The sequence below is a fragment of the Rutidosis leptorrhynchoides genome, unplaced genomic scaffold (genome assembly GCF_046630445.1).
Source record: "Rutidosis leptorrhynchoides isolate AG116_Rl617_1_P2 unplaced genomic scaffold, CSIRO_AGI_Rlap_v1 contig194, whole genome shotgun sequence".
NCBI lineage: Eukaryota > Viridiplantae > Streptophyta > Magnoliopsida > Asterales > Asteraceae > Rutidosis > Rutidosis leptorrhynchoides.
The window spans coordinates 1-21,098 of NW_027266444.1; the positions used below are offsets into that span (position 1 = coordinate 1).

General features: G+C 39.0%; 2 protein-coding genes and 1 pseudogene across 2 annotated transcripts; 1 reads left to right on the forward strand and 2 right to left on the reverse strand.

Annotated features, from left to right (window-relative positions):
* Positions 1-88: 88 nt before the first annotated feature.
* On the reverse strand, positions 89-2,591 carry LOC139881775 (uncharacterized). The gene is made up of 7 exons (XM_071866186.1): positions 2,407-2,591; positions 2,039-2,226; positions 1,466-1,570; positions 1,311-1,382; positions 1,033-1,180; positions 366-448; positions 89-93 (listed from the first exon to the last, which is right to left on the reverse strand). The coding sequence occupies exons 1-7, from the start codon at positions 2,589-2,591 to the stop codon at positions 89-91; spliced, it is 786 nt and encodes a 261-aa protein (XP_071722287.1).
* A 665-nt stretch (positions 2,592-3,256) lies between these two features.
* LOC139881776 (dipeptidyl-peptidase 5-like) lies at positions 3,257-11,427 on the forward strand. The gene is made up of 19 exons (XM_071866187.1): positions 3,257-3,352; positions 4,370-4,545; positions 4,770-4,957; positions 5,370-5,474; positions 5,572-5,643; positions 5,776-5,923; positions 6,523-6,605; positions 7,384-7,439; positions 7,857-7,993; positions 8,092-8,182; positions 8,273-8,338; positions 8,454-8,676; positions 9,488-9,589; positions 9,833-9,918; positions 10,013-10,135; positions 10,604-10,673; positions 10,755-10,846; positions 11,128-11,232; positions 11,314-11,427. Exons 1-19 carry the CDS (start codon positions 3,257-3,259, stop codon positions 11,425-11,427), a joined length of 2,133 nt encoding a protein of 710 aa, XP_071722288.1.
* A 2,848-nt stretch (positions 11,428-14,275) lies between these two features.
* LOC139881777 (dipeptidyl-peptidase 5-like) lies at positions 14,276-20,636 on the reverse strand (annotated as a pseudogene).
* Positions 20,637-21,098: the final 462 nt, after the last annotated feature.

Sequence of the window (21,098 nt, forward strand, 5' to 3'; positions counted from 1 at the left end):
TGAGGGACATTATAATGTGGAAATACCAATAAAAAGACTGGAGAACATCATCCTCTCAAGACGTAAAAATAAGAACAACATACTCAGATCATCCTGAAAGCAACATAGTAAAAAAAAAAAAAAAATCAGGATGACCCTAATTTCCAGGCAGATTAGCTAAAATCCGGAATAGGCCAATTAACATTCAATAATTATTCTGGGGGATCAGGCTCCTATCTTGTTCAGCCTCATCACAGCAATATTACAACCTTGCATTTCTTTAGCATTGAAAAACATCAGGTGACAAACGAACTTGTATAATTGAATGAGAAATCAATTTTGCAGCAATTCCAAAATTTAATTTGGCAGCCAAAAAGTAGAAGTACCTTCTGGAGACCATTTAGGTTCAGTTGGTGACTCGACATGTTTAGGATTATGACCAGCAACACAGAGACGCTTATAAATATCTCTGCATAGAAGTACTAAGACAATCAATGTGATAAGGCAATGATGTGAATATAGCGCACAAATAAATTATAAGGAAAGGTTACATATGTGTCTTAATAATAACAATGAAGAGTTGATCAGATTAAGCCAACTGGAAAATGCAAAGAGTGCAATAAGTACTGCACTACAAATTGCAACTCACTGGGTTCACACTCACCATTAGCCAGGCTGTTCTTGGCTAAGGTGAGAAGTTTAATGTGCCACGTGAGATGAAAGGTTTCGCGACCGCTCAAAGCTCAACAACATGGTTACAGATGGTGATCATGGTCAGTTCTATGTATTAAAAAAATAAGAAAATTACCTGTTAGGCAATGCACCGGGGTTCTCTAAACCTAAACTCTATCTAAAGAATATATTACCTGGCATTCCTCGATATGTTCTAGAGTATTCTCAAACTCCATATACAAACTACTATGACAGTGCACCTAAGGTCACATTGAAACGTCTGTTGTAAAAGTGAGAGTTGTTGCAACAATGTAAGTGATAATGGCTTTGCTAATGGACATGAGGTGGTCAACCGATCAAAAAGAACATCAATCTCCATACCCAGCCTCTGAGATGTACCCAACCCAGAGCTCTGCTTTGTCCCATGGCATATTGGGATGACCCCACTCAATCCATGCTATCTTTTCACCCTTTGGATCCATCCGAGGAAAGGCATAGAAATCATTGCCGCTGATTAATACTTTGGGATCTAGATTCCACGAGATAAAACGAAAACACAATGGATGGAAAAAGAAAAAAGAAATCAGTAAGTTTCTGGTAATGTAACGAACAGATTAATGCAGCAAAGAACTAATGTGGCACGTCCGACAATTATTTACCTTGCATATCCTTCTTGCCAAGGCCAATAGCTACAACCGTAGTGGTTGGATTCAAACTGCTCTCACGCCGATCTATTTCCAATCAGGAAAGTGCCCGTCTTATAGTCCCCAATAAGTATGAGTAACAAAATAAGCTCCTGAAAAGAGTGACTTACCTTCCCTTACAGTGACATAACGGCCAAATCTACTATTAAAAACTCCATCTGCATAACAAACTGAAGGCCCCCCATAGTCTGGAGTAATTGGCAATGGAAGAGATTCTGTAGGAGAAACAGAGTATATAACCACAGAGAATTGTGATGCCTATTGATGAATGGCGTACTGCTCTATAAAAACTTCTATAAAACACAAAGCTCTGGTAAGCAAAACTTGAATTAGGAAAATCCAAATGGTTTTGTCAATTCCAGGCCACAACATTTCATTGCAATCGTGCTTCCCTCGGAGTCACCGCTTACCAGAAGTTAACTAAAGCTGTATTTTACAGACTATGGAGAAATTAAATGGGAAAGGAACTTCACCGCAACATTTCTAAAGAGGCATATTCAATGCTTCAAGTTCAGTTCTTTATCCTTTCCAATCATATCTCAACATGTCTCCCATCATTAAAGATCTAAGCATGGAGCTACCAAATCCACGTGTAAACTTCTTGTGAAGAGACTGAATACTACAATATAAAATCCCACAGGAAGCAGACCTTCAACAAGCATTACAGCAACTACCGAGCTTACCTTTTAGGTGTAAGGACTGTTTGTACAGCCTTTGATCCTTGTAATTCGAGAAAACAAGAGTATCTCCCGAAATGCAAAAAGCACCACCACTATATTCATGACATGCCGTCTGCACTGCAAACTCTTTCGGCGTAATGTCAACAGGTTCATCTCCTGGTTTTTCTGGTTCTTTCACAAGAACAGAGCGTCTAATAGCCAGTATAACTATCCATAAGTCAGTAAACTCCCGAAAATTCTCGAGACTCATTCATCTAAAAAAACCATATAAATTACAACCTGACAATCGTTACACATCTATGCTGCCCGAGTACTCAGTTTAATTAGTGCGTCCTTCTTATTAAAAATATTTGGTACGTGTAGTTATATACCCTGCTTCATTAGGACGGGACTCAAGCCAGATGAGACAGCCTTCATCATCAACAGAGATGCCACCGAGCCTTTTGGAGGCTCCAGAGACGACGTCGGCGGTGATGGGGGGCTTCCAAGAGCTATACGGAGCTGTGACTCTCTCTCCCTTAGCCGTTGTTTCTGAGTATGGCAGTGAAGAAGCCATGGTCTTTTGCTTCCTGAGTTGGGTTTGATCCACCAGACTGGGCGACAAGAATTCTAGTAAGAGGATTGCACTTGGACTGATCATGTCTCAATCTATGCTAGGAAGGTTTCATTTCTTAATGGTCAATCATGCTTACATGATATTGTTGTTTATAATAAATTAAAGGTAGTTCCTATCAACTAAATAGTGATACCAACTCAAGGTTACTGTAGTTTTGCTGAATCATTTTTGCATCTGCTACGGGAGAGAGTACTAGAGCAGCGATGGAGCACTGCATACTAGTTCAGAAATTGCCTGAGCAGGCAGCAGCCTTTGCCATATTTATCCCTATTCATAGTCACGGTCAACATTCAACTAGATACAGCTTCACTCAAAATCTTAAACTTATAATATATGGGCCAAACTAAAATATATTAATTACTCCAGATGAAACCAATTCTTCGATGTGGAATTCTTTCTGCCGAAGCCACACCACCACATGATAAAGTCACATTGCCTTGTGACACTGGTTAACAAAAATTTATTACATAATTAGTTAGTACGTGTTATTTTCTTTAATATATATCATATTGTGCACAACCAATCAATGTCAAGGAGAAAGAAAAGAAGACCAAAGCCCTTTGCCAAGTATGACATAAATACCGCAAGGCCAGCGGCCGAGTCAAATGGCTCTCGCAGCCATAGCCACTGTCGCTCGCTGCTCTCCTCTTTCCTTCCCCAAGACCAACTTCAATCCTCTCGCATGTGTTACTGCAGCCAAGGTTTTAATTGAGCAAATTTAAGCAGACCGCCTCTGTGATTACTTGCATATTGTTGTAGAGCCTCTACACGCCGCCTTTCAACAAAGATCTCTAACGCGCTTGACTAAACTGCCAACTGAGGATTTATTGTTTCGCGGCCTAAGCATAGCAAACCTGGAGCAGAGGCTCCTCGGAGTTGGGGATTATGGAGCAACCCACTAAGGGGTGCAGTGTGCAGGTGAAAATCTGCAGACCGTCCATCCTCATCTCAATCAGGGAGATGAAACCATGTCATAGAAATGTCCTATCAGACACTGCCCGTGTGAACATGTGATTTAGACCATGTGATGATATTCCCTGTTTGACTAATCGATCCAACAGTTCGGCTTGGGGATTTGATTATTCACGCTGCGTTTGTTGCTATACCTACCAATCTAGCAACCTGAATGCAGAGTATGATACATCCCCAATACTTCCCTCTGCACTTTTCGTGAGTTCTTGAATGTGTCCTGCATGTTTTGGCACAAACCCGGTTGCAAAATCTTCAGCGTCGACTCATAATCGAATTGCAAAGTGATGGTACGTTGAAGAATCCTGAAAAAAGACTCTAAAAAGGGCGAAAAGAACTTGCTGATGATTGCAAAATCTGACTCTGTACTTATTATTTTATCTCAGCACTCGGCGTCAGCAAAATATTTAGTTGAAAAAAATGGCGGAAGGATGGAACTCCCGTCGACTTTCTAGAAGCAGGAGACTTCAACACCTAACATATCACATGCTTCCACCAGAACAGAAAAACGGAAAGAAAAAACCACCATAAAGATTATTATAGATCAGCCATCTAACTTGACAAAGTCTTGGTTCGTCTAGAAATAACAACTTGAAGCTCTTGTTTTTTGTTGAAATTGAGCTTATGATACATGCCGGGTGATAAAGGACAAGAAGCAGGATACCAAAAACCCAAACATCAAGACACATCACAGTATTGAAACAACCAAAATCTTCACAAGAATGTTATATGTTTGATGATATGTGAAGTTGATCCTGTTTGGAATGACCCAAATGGAAGTTTCGGCCCGTACGGCTCCGTATGGCTCTTGGAAGTCCCCCATCACCGCCGACGTCGTCTCCGGCGCCTCCAAGAGGCTCGATGGCATCTCCGTCGACGGTGACGGCCGCCTCCTCTGGCTCGAGTCCCGTCCTAGTGAATCGGGGTACGTAACTCCACTCACCATTTTTCGTGATATAAAGAATAAACCAATTAAACTGAGTGTTCGGGCAATGTTCGGTTTCTGGGTATTGTGAATTGGTGCTGGAATGATGCTTTCGTGGATGCGGAACGATTGTCGGGTTGTTATCCTTATGGTTTTGTCATGCGAATGAGCCTCGAGATTTTTCAGGAGTGTACTGACTTATGGATGGTTATGTTGGCTGTTAGACGCTCTGTTCTTGTGAAAGAACCGGAAAAACCGGGAGATGAGCCTGTTGACATCACGCCGAAAGAGTTTGCAGTGAGGACTCTGTGTCAGGAATATGGCGGGGGTGCTTTTAGCATTTCGGGGGATACTCTTGTTTTCTCGAATTACGAGGATCAGAGGCTATACAAGCAGTCCTTACAACTCAAAGGTAAGCTCAGCAGTGGCTGTAATGCATGGTCAAGGCTGGGATTTTAAATTGTAGTTTTCAGTCTCTTCATTAAGAAATTTATGCATGGATTGGAAGCTCCATGCTTAGATCTTAATTGATGGTAGACATGTTGAGATACGATTGGAGGGGGAAAATAAAAGAAGTTGAAGCATAAATATGCCACTTTAGAAATGATGTGGTAAAGTTCCTTTCTTGTTTCATTTCTCCTTAGTCTATAGAATACAGTTATTGTGAGCGGTGACTCCTACGGAAGCATACTTGCAATGACATGTTGTGGTTTTTATGTTTCGCTTAATGAAGCCTTGTGTTTATCGAATTTTTTATGGAGCAGTATGCCGTTCATCAATAAGCATCAGTGATTCTCTGTTGTTGTACTCTGTATCTCCTACAGATTCTCCTCCATTGCCAATTACTCCAGACTATGGTGGGCCTTCAGTTTGTTATGCAGATGGAGTTTTCGATAGTAGATTTGGCCGTTATGTCACCGTAAGTGAAGGTATGTCACTCTTTTCAGGTGCTTATTTTATTGCTCCTATTTGTCAGAGACTATAAGACAGATGCTTACCCAATTGCTTTTACATGGATATATATAGATCGGCGTGAGGACAGTTTGAATCCAACCACTATGGTTGTAGCTGTTGGCCTTGGTGAGAAGGATATACAAGGTAAATGATTGCTGGACGTGCCAGATTAGTTGTTTGCTACGTTAATTTGTTCACTATAGTACCAGACACTTACTGATTTCTTCTCTTTTTTTCTCCCTCCATTTTGTGTTTTTTTTTTTGGGTGCAATTCAGAGCCCAAAGTATTTATCAGTGGCAATGATTTCTATGCTTTTCCACGGATGGATCCAAAGAATGAAAAGATAGCATGGATCGAGTGGGGTCATCCCAATATGCCATGGGACAGAACAGAGCTCTGGGTTGGGTACATCTCGGAGGCCGGGTATGGAGATTGATGTCCATTAACAAAGCCATTGTTGCTTACATTCTTGAATTTCAAATTTACTTTTGACTTAGTTGCAACAATTCTTTCACTTGTTCGACAGACATGGGTTGTTTAAACAAATAAATGCTAATAGGAGAGTCCCCTTAAACCTGTTATTCCGATGTGACCTTATGTGCACTGTTTTAGTAGTTCATATATGTAGTGTAAGAAAACTTCAGATTATATCAATAAATTTTAGAACACTATCCATTTTTGGATAGTGTTGATGTTTGAAGACCCTAGTGCATTTCCTATCACATAATTTCCATGTGTTTTAATACAGAGAAGTGACTGTAATTTCCATCTGTAACCATGCTGCACGTTGAACTTGTTACCTTAGCCTTGAACAAAATTTGGCTAGTGGCATGTATGAGCCAAGTGAATTTCAACTGTGATACATTACTTATTGCACTCTTTGCATTTTCTGGTTGGCTTAGGCTGATCAACTCTTCCTTGTGATTCTTAAGACACACTTGTAACCTTTCCTTATAATTTATTAATGTGCTTTATTCACATCATTGCCTTGTCTTGTTGATTTTCTTAGTACTTACATGCAGAGATATTTATAAGCGTGTCTGTGTTGCTGGTCGTGATCCTAAACATGTTGAGTCACCAACTGAGCCTAAATGGTCTCCAAAAGGTACTTCTGTCTTTTGGCTCAGATCAAAATTACTGAGTGGTGCAAATTGATTTCTCATTCAATGGTACAAGTCCATTTGTCACTGGATGTTCTTTGATGCTGAAGAAATGTAAGATCTAGTATTACTGTGTTGTGAATGAACAAGAAAGGAGCCTGATCCCGGAAAATAAATGAAAATGTAAATAGCTTATTCCCGATTCTAGCTGATCTGCCTGAATAACAAATAAGGGTCACCTTGATGAATTTCTTTTATTATGTTGCTTTCATGATGATCTGAGCATGTTGGTCTTTTTTTTAACGAGTTGAAAAAAAATGACACTACAGTTTTTTCTATTGGTATTTTCATCTTATGATGTCCCTTAATCATGTATTATCCATGATATGTATATGGAGTCATCTGGTATGTCTCTGCTTACTCGTGAGGTGATCTATATCCAACATTTTTGTGAATTTTCTTCCTTCTCACTCTGCTTGGATGATTGAGTCAGGCATGCTAAAGCCATTTTACATTAGAAGCTGGGGACATGTACTGTCTCAGTGATAAGTATATGGAGTCATCTGGTATGTCTCTGCTTACTCGTGAGGCGATCTATATCCAACATTTTTGTGAATTTTCTTCCTTCTCACTCTGCTTGGATGATTGAGTCGGGCATGCTAAAGCCATTTTACATTAGAAGCTGTGGACATGTACTGTCTCAGTGTAAACGTAGAAAGAAATTTCATGGTGAAGTGACTTGAAATTGTGCTAGACATCACATTGTGCTTTGAACACATGCAGGTGAACTATTTTTCATTACAGATAGACATAATGGATTTTGGAATCTCTATAAGTGGGTAAGATCTTAATCCTGGGCCATTGCAGTTCATGCTTATCGACTTTGAATGGTCTAGATATTTTAGGTGCTTCATGTCATTGAAGATCTTTCATAGTGACCATTCCTTATGGTAACCGTTCCAAAGCAGGTTTTCTACATGTTGATTTATGCCGTAATTATGGTTGATCTCTTTAATTTCCATATCAAACTCCATACAGACTTACACTGCATTGGTCAAATAGTATAGCTTTGGATGTCACACTGTGAAAATTATAAATGAGGAGAAATTATTTTAGTTGTAGGCTTTCTGCAGGTGATTGAATCATTGTTACATATGCAATCTCTTTCAACTGCCACTTATACAGTCATAGCATTATCAATGATGTGGTTGGAAAGGAACTGAATTGTATCTTTTATGTGCTTCATGATTCAACAGATTGAATCTACAAATGAGGTCCTGCCTCTTTATCCGTTAAATGCTGAGTTTGCTAGGCCATTATGGGTTTTCGGTATGAACTCTTATGAAGTTATCCAGAGCGACAAACAGAAGACCCTGATTGCTTGCAGCTACAGGTGAGCTTTCTTCCATGTGATGATCTAAGGTGTTAACATTATCGAAATACAAATTATTGTATGATTCTTCATATCAATTATTTAGAATCTGCTTGCAGGCAGAGGGGAAGGTCTCATCTTGCAATTATTGATGTTCTTCAGAGCTCATTATCATTGCTTGACATTCCATTCACAGACATAGAAGACATAGTATGTTCAATACTTTCTTTATGACGAATTGCTATTACTAATTTTTTTAAGCTGATGGATTGGTATATTGTGCACATTCTTCTTTTGCAGACTTCAGGAAACAATTGCCTATATGTTGAGGGAGCATCAGGAGTTCTTCCAACATCTGTGGCTAAGGTGCTTGCAATACTTTACCGTAGTAATCTCCTCATATTTAGTGAAGTGTGGACTGTGCTGCAGTAATTAGTGTTTCTCATTGTTGTTATAATTTGCCTTTTTTTATTGTCTGCAGGTGACTTTCAATGATGAAAAGTCAGAAGTCATTGATTTTCAGATTCTATGGTCCTCTGCACCAGACAGTTTCAAGTATCAGTCTTATTTCAGCTTGCCAGAGCTGATTGAATTTCCAACTGAAGTTCCTGGTCAAAATGCTTATGCAAACTTCTATCCTCCATCTAATCATGTTTATCAAGCTAGTCAGGAAGAAAAGCCTCCACTGTTGTTAAAAAGCCATGGTACTTCAATAATTGCAGCTCAGTTCCTGTCATATTTCAATTCACCTTGCCAACTGTATATTCTTTCATGGGAAATTTGTGCCTATATTTCTGTTCACAAGGATCATAAATTGACCTTACTTGTCAAAGTAAGTCTTTATTTTCCTGTAATCTTGATTGATTAGTGATTTTTCAGACTAAATATAAGTAACTGGCATTAATTTTAAATATAATAGATGCACAAAACAAGTCAGTATATACAACTGATGCTGAATGAAGATGTGACCAATTTAAGGGCACTTACATTTTCAAAATTAGTTTGATATGGTATATTCAGTTCTGCGCTTCTCAAGTCATATTGTGAAATGGATTTTAATGATTGCTTGACACTCTCAATGACATACATGCTTGGTATACATCCATGGCGTGTTTCTTAACAATTTAAGCTTTCTCGAAAGTGATTATTCAATGCGGTATCAGAGGTTCAAGTCAAAAGTCTGATCTTGGCACTCCTCTTGTTGCCATTCTGTTTTTCACTCCCATTTATCTTCTGATTGCTGTTACTTCAACATACATTGGAGGGAAAGTGCTATCGGTGTGTCCTTAGACAACTTGAGTTTTTCAGAAAAATGGTCTTTTTGACAATTCTAAATATAACTGGTACCACCCCCAACCACCCCCCCCCCCTTCCCCCCAAAAAAAAGAAAGGGAAAACATTGGCAGGAGTAACTAGCAATTAATTGTTTCGAGCAACATTGTCATGAATCAATGCCTAATCATATAGAACTAGTTATTCATAAGCGTTTATGTAATTTTGCTTAAAACTGCACAGGAGGGCCTACGAGTGAAACACGAGGAGTTTTAAACCTCAGTGTTCAGTACTGGACTAGCAGAGGATGGGCCTTTGTGGATGTCAATTACGGTGGAAGCACTGGTTTGTCTCCAAACAAGAACTCTTTCTGCTTCATATCTTTCTGTTGATTTCTGCAAAACTTGTTTTCCAACTTTGGATGGTGATGAAGCACCGTTATTATCTCAACAGCCCTATGCATTATTCTCGCCAATTCCTCATGGAGTTTTATTGACGTAAATGGCTACAAACATTGCTAGCTTTGGCCCATCATTTAATTGATCTTCATCATTGCAACTGAAAAATGGTACAAAATTTTTGTTCAAGGTTATGGCAGAGAATTCAGAGAACGGCTATCGGGTCGCTGGGGTATAGTTGATGTTGATGACTGTTGTAGTTGCGCTAAATTTTTGGTAGGTGACTTTCAACTCGGTAGTTCTGTTAGTGCTCCTTGGGTAATAGCATGCTGGAACTATTTCAGTATGGTGAAGTTGCTTTATCATCCAGGTGGAAAGCGGAAAGGTGGATGGCAATCGTCTATGCATCACTGGAAGCTCTGCTGGTGGGTATACAACCTTAGCTGCTCTAGCATTTAGAGAAACTTTCAAAGCTGGGGGCCCCCTCTATGGCGTGAGTTCATTTACTTTGTAGCCAGTTTCAGAATGGGGCCACCCGGGGGAGATCGTTCCTATCTTACCCTGACAAAGCACACAAACATCTGAAAGAGCTCTGGACTCTGGAGATTAATACCTGTAATATAATCATCAATCATTCTTGGTGACATTCTTCTAGCTAGTGAAAAATATATAGTATATTCATCGTGTCTTGCTATCAAATGGATCTCCAGGAAAGTTTACTGGCAAGAGCTGACTATTAAGAACATTAGTGTAGGGATTTATGAACTAGCAAACTGTGTATTTTCATACAGTTTGGCACTATGCATTGGTCGTAGTTGGTGTTTACTTGGAATTTGGGATACTTTAATTTTCACATTGACTAAAGATTCGTTTATAATTTCATCATTATTTGCTGCAATTTCAATGCAATTTTCACAACATTGACAAAGGGTATTTTTCCGTCGGTTATTTTGATGAACAGGTTGCTGATTTGAACATGTTGATAGCAGAAACACACAAATTTGAATCTCATGACCTAGAAAAACTTGTTGGTAATTCAAATAAGCTTTGGTGCATGTTTCATCTCACGTCGGATAAGTCTTTATACCAATCATCCATTCATTGCACTACAGGATCTGAAAAGGATTATTACGAGAGATCACCTATAAATTCTGTTGAGAAGTTTTCTTGCCCCGTAATTCTATTCCAAGGGTTGGAAGACAAGGTACGCAAGTCATGCTCTTTCCAATGGTCCCCTGCCTCTCTAGTTTTACTCCCCAAAAATCAAGAGAGAAGTATAGAATGAAGAAGAGGGAATAAGTCCAGTGTCAAAATTAGGGTCGTCTAATTTCCTCATTTATGAAATTGCATCAGATAAGTTTGACTTCTCTTTTCACTTGATAAATACAATTTCATCAACGGCCTCAAGATATTTCTCTTTACATCTCTGGCATTCTAACAACTTGGATGCCTGGCGTTTGGGCAATTATCTGCTACATCTTGCAGGTGGTGCCGCCAGATCAGGCTCGCAAAATTTATGCAGCACTGAAGCAGAAAGGTCTGCCTATTGCATTAGTGGAATACGAAGGCGAGCAGCATGGTTTTCGCAAGGTATTGTTCTTTGTGAGTCTTACATAAAGAAGTCATTTGTTGTGTGCGCAATGCAGGAAATTGACGTGCAATGTTTCGCAGGCGGAAAATATCAAATTCACATTGGAACAACAGATGCTGTTTTTTGCACGTTTGGTAGGACACTTTGATGTTGCCGATGAGATCACGCCAATCAAAATTGATAACTTTGACTGAGCTTGTCTCACGAAGGTAGTGATCGCTCTTCTATTGTAAGTAATCTATTGGCATCTTAGAGATGAATTGGAACCTTGCTTCCTACTGTCTGCAATTGTTAATCACGCGTTGTTGTGCTGGTGCATGACTTTGGACTGTCCATGCACATCATTGTATGTCCATCCTGCTTGTATACTTGGCCAGATTCCAAGTATGAGAATTGGCTTAATGATGCAATGGCGTCAATTACCTGTCATGGTTGAATATGATGGTCGAATTGCCCCTCATTCTTGAAATTGATTTGATCATCGCATTCCAGCTGCAATTGTGCACTTTTGGTTCTATTGAGCTTCATGGCTTTTTGCGTGATTTGAATCCGCCTTTATCATCACAGAAAGGGCTACTGTTAACAGCATGCCGCAACAAGTTAGTCGCCTTTGCACTTTAATAATACAAAAGGATAGAAGAAATTAGAGCCCATATCTTTCGGGCGAAACTCTTAAGAGATCATGGCAAGGGTATGCTGGGATTGAGATGAATGGAGCCCCAAATCTAGCACACATACACGGATGACTTCTGGGGTTCCTAGAGGCTGGTCCTTCTGGAAATGATACAGGGCTTTGTAACCGATTGGATTCAGTGTTGCTTACGCCATTCTCGATCTGTTCTTTCACTTACCAAGGTTGACAAAACTCATGCTTTCGATGAGCCTGAATTAAAAATCAGATGTATCGCAAGAGGAAACCCTTTTAGATTTCTCTTCATAACATCATACCATGTCTTTCTTCCTCCCGTTTGTTTGGTCTTGGGTGATGAGAGAAGAACACATTCCATCACCTAAAGTTGGACAAGTTTTGTTCAACGTTGTTAATGAAAGACTCAAAACTAACTTGATCCTTGAATCTAGGCATAAAGGATTAGCTTGTTGGTCAGTCAAACGAGCATCGTGTGCTGCCCTAATATTTGTGCTTCCATAATTGGAGACCTTAAAAGCGAAAGGATACTCGGGAAAAGTGTACCATCAAAATTAGGCTGAGAACCTAACCCCCAATGTCATTAGACACATGTTGTGAAAATAAAGTAAGGGAACCCGGTCAAAATTTGACGATTTTCCTAGAAAGAAGCTTAGTCTGCGATCATCAATGTAAATCAGCTTAGCAATCTTTGGGATTTATTTGACAGTCGTTTTGGATTGCTTTTTTTGCTGTTTGCTTGAATCGCAATATCTGTATACATTTAATTTCTTAGTCATATGATCAAAAAACACATTTCTCTTAGTCAAAACCTTTAGGCTTCTCTTTTATGTGTCCTAAACCCATATACCACGATTCAAATCTCAATCAAATGCATCTACCGTTTTAATGACAAAAATCATTATCTTCTCTTAGAACTCATACAAGCCACTACTAGTGGGACTCCTCAAGTAGCCCTCAAAATCTTCACCATATAAAGTAAACCAACACTAACCAACCGAAAGAAAAAAAAAAAAAAGTAAACCAACACTCAACTAATTCAAAGGCAATTGAGGAATCGGTGTTTTCTTCAACTCTTGGATGTGTCTCATACCAGTCAATGTTCTCCCGATACTGTCATCCATTCTTATTCTAATGTCATCAACACACAATCTAAGCATTTAATAGAGAAGAAATCTTTCTAGATGCCCACAATCTTTTCCTTTCTATGTGCCTGCTACTATTTAATAAGGTTTTCGTTCTTGAGTTCACGCAGCCCACCATAAATCTAAAAGCTCACTTTGTTTTTCCGTGGCTTGCTTACAATGTGCTTTACTTATAACTAATGTTTTACTATTCAAAAACCGTCGCCCCTATTTGCTCCACGACAATCAAAGCATTTGATGGAGAAGAAATTTTTCTAGGTGCCCATAATCTTTTCCTTTTAATATGTCTGCTAGCACTCAGTAAGCTCTTTACATAAAGGTCTTCATTCTTGACTTCACGCAATCTATCATAAATCTCGCGCAAGTTGATTTCTTTCTATTTCCATGCTTCCACCCGAACAGGAAAAGGGAAATAAAAGCCCACCATAAAGATTACTATAGATCAGCCGTCTAACTTGACGAAGTCTTGGTTCGTCTAGAAATTACAAGTTGAAGCTCTTGTTTTCCGTTGAAACTGAGCTTATACATGCCGGGTGATAAAGGACAAGAAGCAGGATACCAAAAATTCAAACATCAAGACACATCACGGTATTGAAACAACCAAAATCTTCACAAGAATATTATATGTTTGATGATATGTGAAGTTGATCCTGTTTGGAATGACCCAACTGGAAGTTTCGCCCCCTTTGCCTTATTGGGTACCCGAAATCCAAAATAAAATGGTCTTATGACACACCAAAGTTACAACGCCAACTATATTGAAACTCCTACTTCAAAGTTCAGATTTTATTTTGCAGTTCTTTTTTTTTTCTTTTTCACCAGCTTCCGAATTTAACTACAGATCAATACTGCATCTGGTGCAGTATCCTAAACGGGTGATACAAAGTTGGGCACCGCAAAGGACACGGACTTGTTGCAGCCTGCTGGTACCAGTAGCCCTTTCTGCAATAACAAAAGCGAACTCAATTTGTGCTTAGTGAAAAATAGAACGTCGCGCAAAATTGGCCGTCATACTTAAGCATAATGGGCAATTGACGTGATTTAATTATGAAGCCAGTTCTCATACTTGCAATCTGGCCATTTATGAAAGCCTGATGGGCATAAAACGATGCGCATGGACATTCCAAAGTCATGCGCAGCACAGCATCTTGTGATTAACAATTGCAGACAGTAGAAAGCAAGGTTTCAGTCCTCTCAGATGCCATAAATTTACTAGCAATAGGGAGAGATCACTACCTTCACGGTACTAGCTCAGTCAAGGTTATCAATTTTGATTGGTGTGATCTCATCGGCAACATCAAAGAGTCCTACCAAACGTGCAAAAAACAGCATTTGTTGTTCCAAAGTGAATTTGATATTTTCAGCCTGCGTAACATTGCACGTCAATTTCCTGCGTCGCACACATGACAAATGACTTTTGCTTATGTAAGACTCAAGAAGAACAATACCTTGCGAAAACCATGCTGCTCACCCTCGTATTCCACTAACGCAACAGGCAGACCTTTCTGCTTCAATGCCGCATAAATTTTGCGATCCTGATCTGGCGGTACCACCTGCAAGAGGTAGTAGATATTAGATAATTGCCAAACCGCTGAGCAGCAAGTTGTTGAAATGCCAGAGATGTGATAAACAATCTGAAGGCCACCGATGACCATTTACTTACCAATCGAAAAGAGATTGTCAAACTCATCTGACACTACTTTTTATACATTAGGACATTAAAAGAGGACCCTCGTTTTGACACTGGACTTTTTATCCCCTTTCCTTTCTTTCTTTACTTTCTCAAATTCTTGGGGAGCAATAGGAGAGGGGCGGGGAACCATCGGAAAGAGTATGGCTTGCGTACCTTGTCTTCCAACCCTTGAAATAGAATTATGGGGCAAGAAAATTTCTCAACAGAATTTATGGGCGATCTCTCGTAGCAATCCTTCTCAGATACTGTAGTGCAACGAATGGAGGATCAGTGTAAGGACTTATCTGAGTAGAGATGAATCACACACGAAAGCTCATCTAAATTACCAACAAAATTGTCCAGGTAATGAGATTCAAATTTGTGTGGTTCTGCTTTCAACATGTTCTAATCAGCAACCTGTTCATCAAAATAACCGATTGAAAAGTATCCCTATATAACATTGTGAAAATTCTTTCCATAAAATAATGATGAGTTTACAAATGAATCTCCAGATGTACCAAATGAAATGAGGAAATTTAAGTATCCCGACTACCAAGTAAACACCAACTACGATTGATGCACAGTGCCAAACTGTTACGAAAATTTGCCTTATGATAGTTCCTAGATCATAATATTAATGTTCTTAACAGTCCGCTATTGCCAGTAGACTTTCCAGGAGATCCATTTAATAGCAAGACGCAATGAAGATGCTTTATATCATTCACCAGCAACAAGAGAGTCACCAAAAATGATCAGTGATTATGTTATAGTCCATAGCTCTTTCAGATGTTTGTAGGCTTTGTCAGGGTAAGATAAAAACGACCTCCCTCTGGTGCCCAAGAAATTAGCCAGTTCCCCAACATTGGTGCCGAATGGTAATTTAACTATTCTGAAACTGACTACAAAGTAAATGAACTCACACCATGACACCATAGAGTGATGCTCCAGCTCTGAAAGTTTCTCTAAATGCTAGGGCAGCTAAGGTCGTATACCCACCAGCAGAGACTTCAGTGATGCATAGACGATTGTCATCCACTTTTCTACTTTCCACCTGGATGACAAAAGCAACTTCACCATACTGAAATAGTTATAGTATTCCACAACCCAATAAGCACTAACTGAAGGTTGCCTGCCAAAAATTGAGCACAACTACAACAGTCATCAACATCAACTATACCCCAGCAACCCAATAGCCGCTCTATGAATTCTCTGCCATAACCTTGAACAAAAATTTTATGACATTTTTCAGTAGCAATGAAGCAGATCAGTTAAATGATGGGCCAAAGCTAGCAACATTTTGCAGCCATTTATGTTGACCAACTCAATGAGGAATTGGTGAGAATAAGATATAGCGCTGTTGAAATAATATTGGTGCTTCATTACCAACCAAAGTCGGAAAACAAGTTTTGCAGAAATCAAGAGAAAGATATGAAGCAGAAACTTTGCTTTTAGAGACAAACCAGTGCTTCCACCGTAATTGACATCCATGAAGGCCCATCCTCTGCTAGTCCAGTACTGAATACTCAGGTTTAAAACCCCTCATGTTTCATGCGTTGGCCCTCCTGTGCAATTTTAAGTATGATTACATAAACACTTATTTATAAGTAGATCTATACGAAAATGCTGGTGGTACAAATTTCCCATGAAAGAATATAGAGTTGGCAAGGTAAATTCGAGTATGACAGGTTCTGAGTTGCAAGTTTTCCAGTACCATGGCTTTTTAACAGCAGTGGAAGCTTTTCTTCCTCACTAGTTTGATAAAAATGATTAGATGGAGGATAGAAGTATGCATAAGCATTTTGACCAGGAACCATGGTTGGAAATTCAATCAGCTCTGGCAAGCTAAAATAATAGTCGTATTTCAGACTGTCAGGTGAAGATGACCATATTATCTGAAAATCAATCACTTCTGACCTCTCATCATTGAAAGTCACCTGCAGACCATAAACAAGAGAAAATCATGATGACAATGGGAAATGCTAATTACTGCAGCACTGTCCACGCTGCATCAAATATGAGGAGATTACTAAGGTAAAGTATTGCAAACACCTTAGCCACAGATGTTAGAAGTACTCCTGACGCTCCCTCAATGTAAAGGCAATTATTCCCTGCAGTCTGCAAAAGCAGAAAGTGCACAATTTACCCAACCATCTGCTTGAAAAATAGTTACGGCAACTCATCATAATGAAGGTATTGAACATACTATGTCTTGTATGTCCGTGAATGGAAAGTCGAGCGACACTAATGAACTCTGAAGAACATCAATAATAGCAAGATGAGACCTTCCCCTCTGCCTTCGTGCAGATTTTGAATAAATTTATATGAGAAATCATACAATAATTTGCTTTAAGGATAATGTTAACATGTTAGATCATCACATAGAAAAATCTCACCTGAAGCTGCAAGCAATCAGGGTTTTCCGTTCATTGCTCTGAATGTTCATAAGAATTCATGCCAAAAACCCATAATGGCCTTGCAAACTCAGCATTTAATGGACAAAGAGGCAGGACCTCATCTGCAGATTCAATCTGTTGAATCATGAAGCACATCGAAGATATAAATCAGTTCCTTTCCAATACCATGATTGATGAAGCTATTATCGTACAAATGGCAGTCTAAAAGGCTCAAATATGTAATAATGGCTCAGTCACCTGCAGAAAACCTAGACTATAATAATTTCTCCTCATTTATAGTTTTCACAGGGTGACCTCCAAAGTCCACACTATTTCACTGATGCAGTCAGAATTCTTATGGAGTTTGATATGGAAATTAAAGAGATCAATCAAATTTCCAGTATAAATCAGCATTTTAAAAAGCCGCTTCGGAATGGCTACAGTAAGGCATGGTCACTATGAAAGATCTTTAATGACATGAAGCACCTAAAATATCTAGACTTTTCAAATTTGATAAGCATGAACGCCGACGGTCCAGGGTTAAAGATAACAAGTACTTACCCACTTATAGAGATTCCAAAATCCATTTTGTCTATCTGTAATGAAAAATAGTTCACCTGCACGTACTCAAAGCACAATGTAATATCTGCCACAATTTCAAGCCACTTAACTTTGACATTTCATTTTATGTTTTCCATGAAATATTTATATACCCACAACTTCTACTGTAAAATATCTTTAGCCTGAACTCAATCATCCGAGCAGGGTGAAAAGGAAGAAAAATTACAAAAATGAAGGAAATAAATCACCTTACCATTAACCAGAGACATACACGATAAAACCAGATGCATATCGTAGACTACACATGTTTGCAGGACATTATAACGTGGAAATACCAATAAAAAGACTGGAGAACATCATCCCTTCAAGACGTAAAAATAAGAACAACATACTCAGATCATCCTGAAAGCAACCATAATAATAAAAAAAAGATAATAATCCGGAAAACCCTAATTTTCAGGCAGATTAGCTAAAATCCGGAATAGGCCAATTACCATTCGATAATTGCTTTGGGGGATCATGTTCCTTTCTTGTTCATTCACATCACAGCAATATTACAACCTTGCATTTCTTCAGCATTGAATAACATCAGGTGACAAACGAACATGTATAATTGAATGAGAAATCAATTTTGCAGCAATTCCAAAATTTAATTCAGCAGCCAAAAAATAGAAGTACCTTCTGGAGACCATTTAGGCTCAGTTGATGACTCCACATGTTTAGGATTATGACCAGCAACACAGAGACGCTTATAAAATCTCTGCATAGAAATACTAAGACAATCAATGTGATAAGGCAATGATGTGAATATAGCACACAGATAAATTATAAGGAAAAAGGTTACATATGTGTCTTAATAATAACAATGAAGAGTTGATCAGATTAAGCCAACTGGAAAATGCAAAGAGTGCAATAAGTACTGCACTACAAATAGCAACTCACTGGGCTCACACTCACCATTAGCCAGGCTGTTCTAGGCTAAGGTGAGAAGTTTAATGTGCCGTGTGAGATGAAAGGTTTCGCGACCACTCAAAGCTCAACAACATGGTTACAGATGGTGATCATGGTCAGTTCTATGTATTAAAAAATAAGAAAATTACCTATTAGGCAATGCGCCAGGGCTCTCTAAACCTAAACTCTATCTAAAGAATATATTACCTGGCATTCCTCGATATGTTCTAGAGTATTCTCAAACTCCATATACAAACTACTATGACAGTGCACCTAAGGTCACATTGCAACATCTGTTGTAAAAATGAGAGTTGTTGCAACAATGTAAGTGATAATGGCTTTGCTAATGGACATGAGGAGGTTAAGCGATCAAAAAGAACATCAATCTCCATACCCAGCCTCTGAGATGAACCCAACCCAGAGCTCTGCTTTGTCCTATGGCATATTGGGATGACCCCACTCAATCTATGCTATCTTTGTCACCCTTTGGATCCATCCGTGGAAAAGCATAGAAATCATTGCCACTGATTAATACTTTGGGCTCTAGATTCCATGCGATAAAACAAAAACACAATGGATGGAAAAAGAAAAAAAGAAATCACTAAGTTTCTGGTACTGTAGCGAACAAATTAATGCAGCAAACAACTAATGTGGCACATCCGACAATTATTTACCTTGTATATCCTTCTCGCCAAGGCCAATAGCTACAACCGTAGTGGTTGGATTCAAACTGTTCTCACGCTGATCTATTTCCAATCAGGAAAGTTCCTGTCTTATTGTCCCCAATAAGTATGAGTAACAAAATAAGCTCCTGAAAAGAGTGACTTACCTTCCCTTACAGTGACATAACGGCCAAATCTACTATCGAAAACTCCATCTGCATAACAAACTGAAGGCCCCCCATAGTCTGGAGTAATTGGCAATGGAAGAGATTCTGTAGGAGAAACAGAGTATATAACCACAGAGAATTGTGATGCCCATTCATGAATGGCATACTGCTCTATAAAAACTTCCATAAAATACAAGGCTCCGGTAAGCAGAACTCAAATTAGGAAAATCCAAGTGGTTTTGTCAATTCCAGGCCACAATATTTCATTGCAATCGTGCTTCCCTCGGAGTCACCGCTTACAAGAAGTTAACTAAAACTGTATTTTACAGAAATGGAGAAATTAAATGGGAAAGGAACTTCACCGCAACATTTCTAAAGAGGCATATTCAATGCTTCAAGTTCAGTTCTTTATCCTCTCCAATCGTATATAACATGTCTCCCATCATTAAAGATCTAAGCACGGAGCTACCAAATCCACGTGTAAACTTCTTGTGAAGAGACTGAATACTACAATATAAAATCCCACAGGAAGCAGAACTTCAACAAGCATTACAGCAACTACCGAGCTTACCTTTTAGGTGTAAGGACTGTTTGTACAGCCTTTGATCCCTGTAATTCGAGAAAACAAGAGTATCTCCCGAAATGCAAAAAGCACCACCACCATATTCCTGACATGCTGTCCGCACTGCAAACTCTTTTGGCGTAATGTCAACAGGTTCATCTCCTGGTTTTTCTGGTTCTTTCACAAGAACAGAGCGTCTAATAGCCAGTATAACTATCCATAAGTCAGTAAACTCCCGAAAATTCTCGAGACTCATTCATCTAACAAAACCATATAAATTACAACCTGACAATCGTTACACATCTATACTGCCTCAACACTCAGTTTAATTAGTGCGTCCTTCTTATTAAAAATATATGGTACGTGTAGTTGTGTACCCTGCTTCATTAGGACGGGACTCAAGTGATGAGACAGCCTTCACCATCAACAGAGATGCCACCGAGCCTTTTGGAGGCTCCAGAGACGACGTCGGCGGTGATGGGGGGCTTCCAAGAGCTATACGGAGCTGTGACTCTCTCTCCCTTAGCCGTTGTTTCCGAGTATGGCTGTGAAGAAGCCATGGTCTTTTGCTTCCTGAGTTGGGTTTGATCCACCAGACTGGGCGACAAGAATTCTAGTAAGAGGATTGCACTTGGACTGATCATGTCTCAATCTATGCTAGGAAGGTTTTCATTTCTTAATGGTCAATCATGCTTACATGATAATGTTGTTTATAATAAATTAAAGGTAGTTCCTATCAACTAAATAGTGATACCAACTCAAGGTTACTGTAGTTTTGCTGAATCATTTTTGCGTCTGCTACGGGAAAGAGTACTAGAGCAGCGATGGAGCACTGCATACTAGTTCAGAAATTGCCTGAGCAGGCAGCAGCTTTTGCCTTCTTTTTCCCTATTCATTGTCACAGTCAAAATTCAACTAGATACAACTTCACTCAAGATCTTAAATTTATAAGATATGGACCAAACTAAAATATATTAATTACTCTACGAATTCTTCAATGTAGAATTATTTCTGGCACATTACCATGTAGTGAAGCCACATTGCCAAATGATAAAGTCGCATTGCCTTGTGACACTAGTTAACAAAAATTTATTACATAATTAGTT